Genomic DNA, 1,852 nt, shown 5'->3' on the forward strand with positions numbered 1-1,852 from the left:
TTTTTTTTTTTTTTGCTCTGCTCATGGCTCTTTGTATCCTGTTCTAGCGACTTAACATCATAACCATGCTCAGGGTAAAAAATTCCATTGCAACATACTAAGCATAAGACATTGGAAAGTTAGTGAAAATCAATTAAAGGTTGTGACATTGCTATTAATGTAAACCCTTTACATAGCAATGTTGTTTTAAAAGCAGGGACCACTTAATAGAAATTATGTGTTAAAAATAGTTTTTTTAGGAAATTTATTGGACATGTGCAGTTGATCCACAAAGAGTTATGGATAGGAATAACTGTGTGTTGATATATACTGTATATGTGGTCCAAGATGTTGTCATGGGTGAGTTTTGTGACCATTTTGTATTAAACAGTGAGAATTCCGGGTGCAAAAACATATATTGATCCTGATACGTATGAAGATCCTTCCTTAGCCGTCCACGAATTTGCAAAAGAGATTGATCCATCTAGAATTCGAATAGAGAGAGTAATTGGAGCGGGTAAGAATGCAAGATTTTTTTTTTCTATATTTTCTACATTTATGTTTTACAGTGTTTTGAAAAACTCATTACATAATGTAAGCTTAAAACCTACTAGATCTGCCTGTACCTCCGCTTATACCCAATCACTGTACCTGAGGTAGGATTTTCAGCCTCTAGAATTCTTCACCAAGACAACATTTGGCTATACCAAGTTTCAACAGAAATAGGGATAGAACTGCTATTGTGGTGTCCCTCAGCAATGTGTGATCAATCTTCACATTAAAAAGAGAGGCACCCATGTACAGTAATTGAATGCAATAAACCACTCTAATTAGAACACTTCTCATTTATGAGGCCGTCTGCCTTTCTTTTTAAAATAGCATTTTTTTTACCAGATAGTGTGCTCACCTACTTTCCCTACCGACTTGACTATCCTAATTTGTGTACATCTCCAAGGATTCAGGCTTGATGCAGAGTTATGATGTATACATTATTAGGGTGTGTTTTGGGCAGACTTGGAGTTGTACAAGTATTAGATTGTACAATATCCAGGCACATCTAAGAACTTTGGTTCACAACTGTCAGTAGGCATTCTTTTTCACACACAGCTCACACATGTATGTTGCCTTGGTGCAGCATTCTGGCACTACAGTAAAAATGGAGCAAGGTTTCTACAAAAAGGGGTGGAGTTCTACTATACATTAGGATGTCATATATATATATGATTTAAAAAACAACAACTTTTTTTAGAGTCCATTATGGCAGAGCTTGGCTCTTGTAGTGGTGCATAGTAAACATACTGTAAATGGAGTATCATATAGGTGGTCATAACTGAAGTGGCATTGCAGTCCACTCATGAAAAAATTTGTTGTGCAGCCTAGCTCCACTTTTGGCATCCTTTTGAGCCTGTAGGGGAGTGGTGAAATTGCAGACCTGAATGCAGAATTATTTAACTCTTCATTCATGTCTGTGTGTTAGCAGAAGCCTAACCTAAAAGTCCAGTTAACAAGGCTTACGCATTCAAAGTTTAGATGAGACTATCATATTTTTGTAATCGGGCACCTACACCAAGTGTTAAAATATGAGTTTACCTAGCATACAGAACCTCTGTTCCCCAGCAAAGAGGAGTTAATTGTGTTCATTCTTTCAGATTGTACAAGCAAATTATAATACATGCAATTTATCTGTCATTCACTTTAGATTTAAGATTCATCACCATTCACTTTGCTCATAATCAAAGAGGAATAAATGTTTTATTATCATTTTACTCCAGAGAGGTATTTACTTTAAATAAGTTCTTGATTGGTATGCTTTAATAAAAACATATGTATGTATGTATATATTTATATCTATATATCTAGATATAGATATATA

General features: G+C 35.1%; 1 protein-coding gene across 1 annotated transcript in view; it reads left to right on the top strand.

Annotated features, from left to right (window-relative positions):
• The window catches only part of LOC108797808 (ephrin type-A receptor 6), a 355,406-nt gene that overhangs the window by 198,278 nt on the left and 155,276 nt on the right, over positions 1-1,852 (top strand). The window contains exon 7 of the mRNA XM_018569475.1: positions 371-496. Coding sequence (XP_018424977.1) covers positions 371-496 — 126 coding nt within the window. The remainder of the gene's footprint in view (positions 1-370; positions 497-1,852) is intronic.

Source organism: Nanorana parkeri, unplaced genomic scaffold (assembly GCF_000935625.1).
Source record: "Nanorana parkeri isolate BGI_ZX_2015 unplaced genomic scaffold, ASM93562v1 scaffold1340, whole genome shotgun sequence".
NCBI classification, from domain to species: Eukaryota; Metazoa; Chordata; class Amphibia; order Anura; family Dicroglossidae; genus Nanorana; species Nanorana parkeri.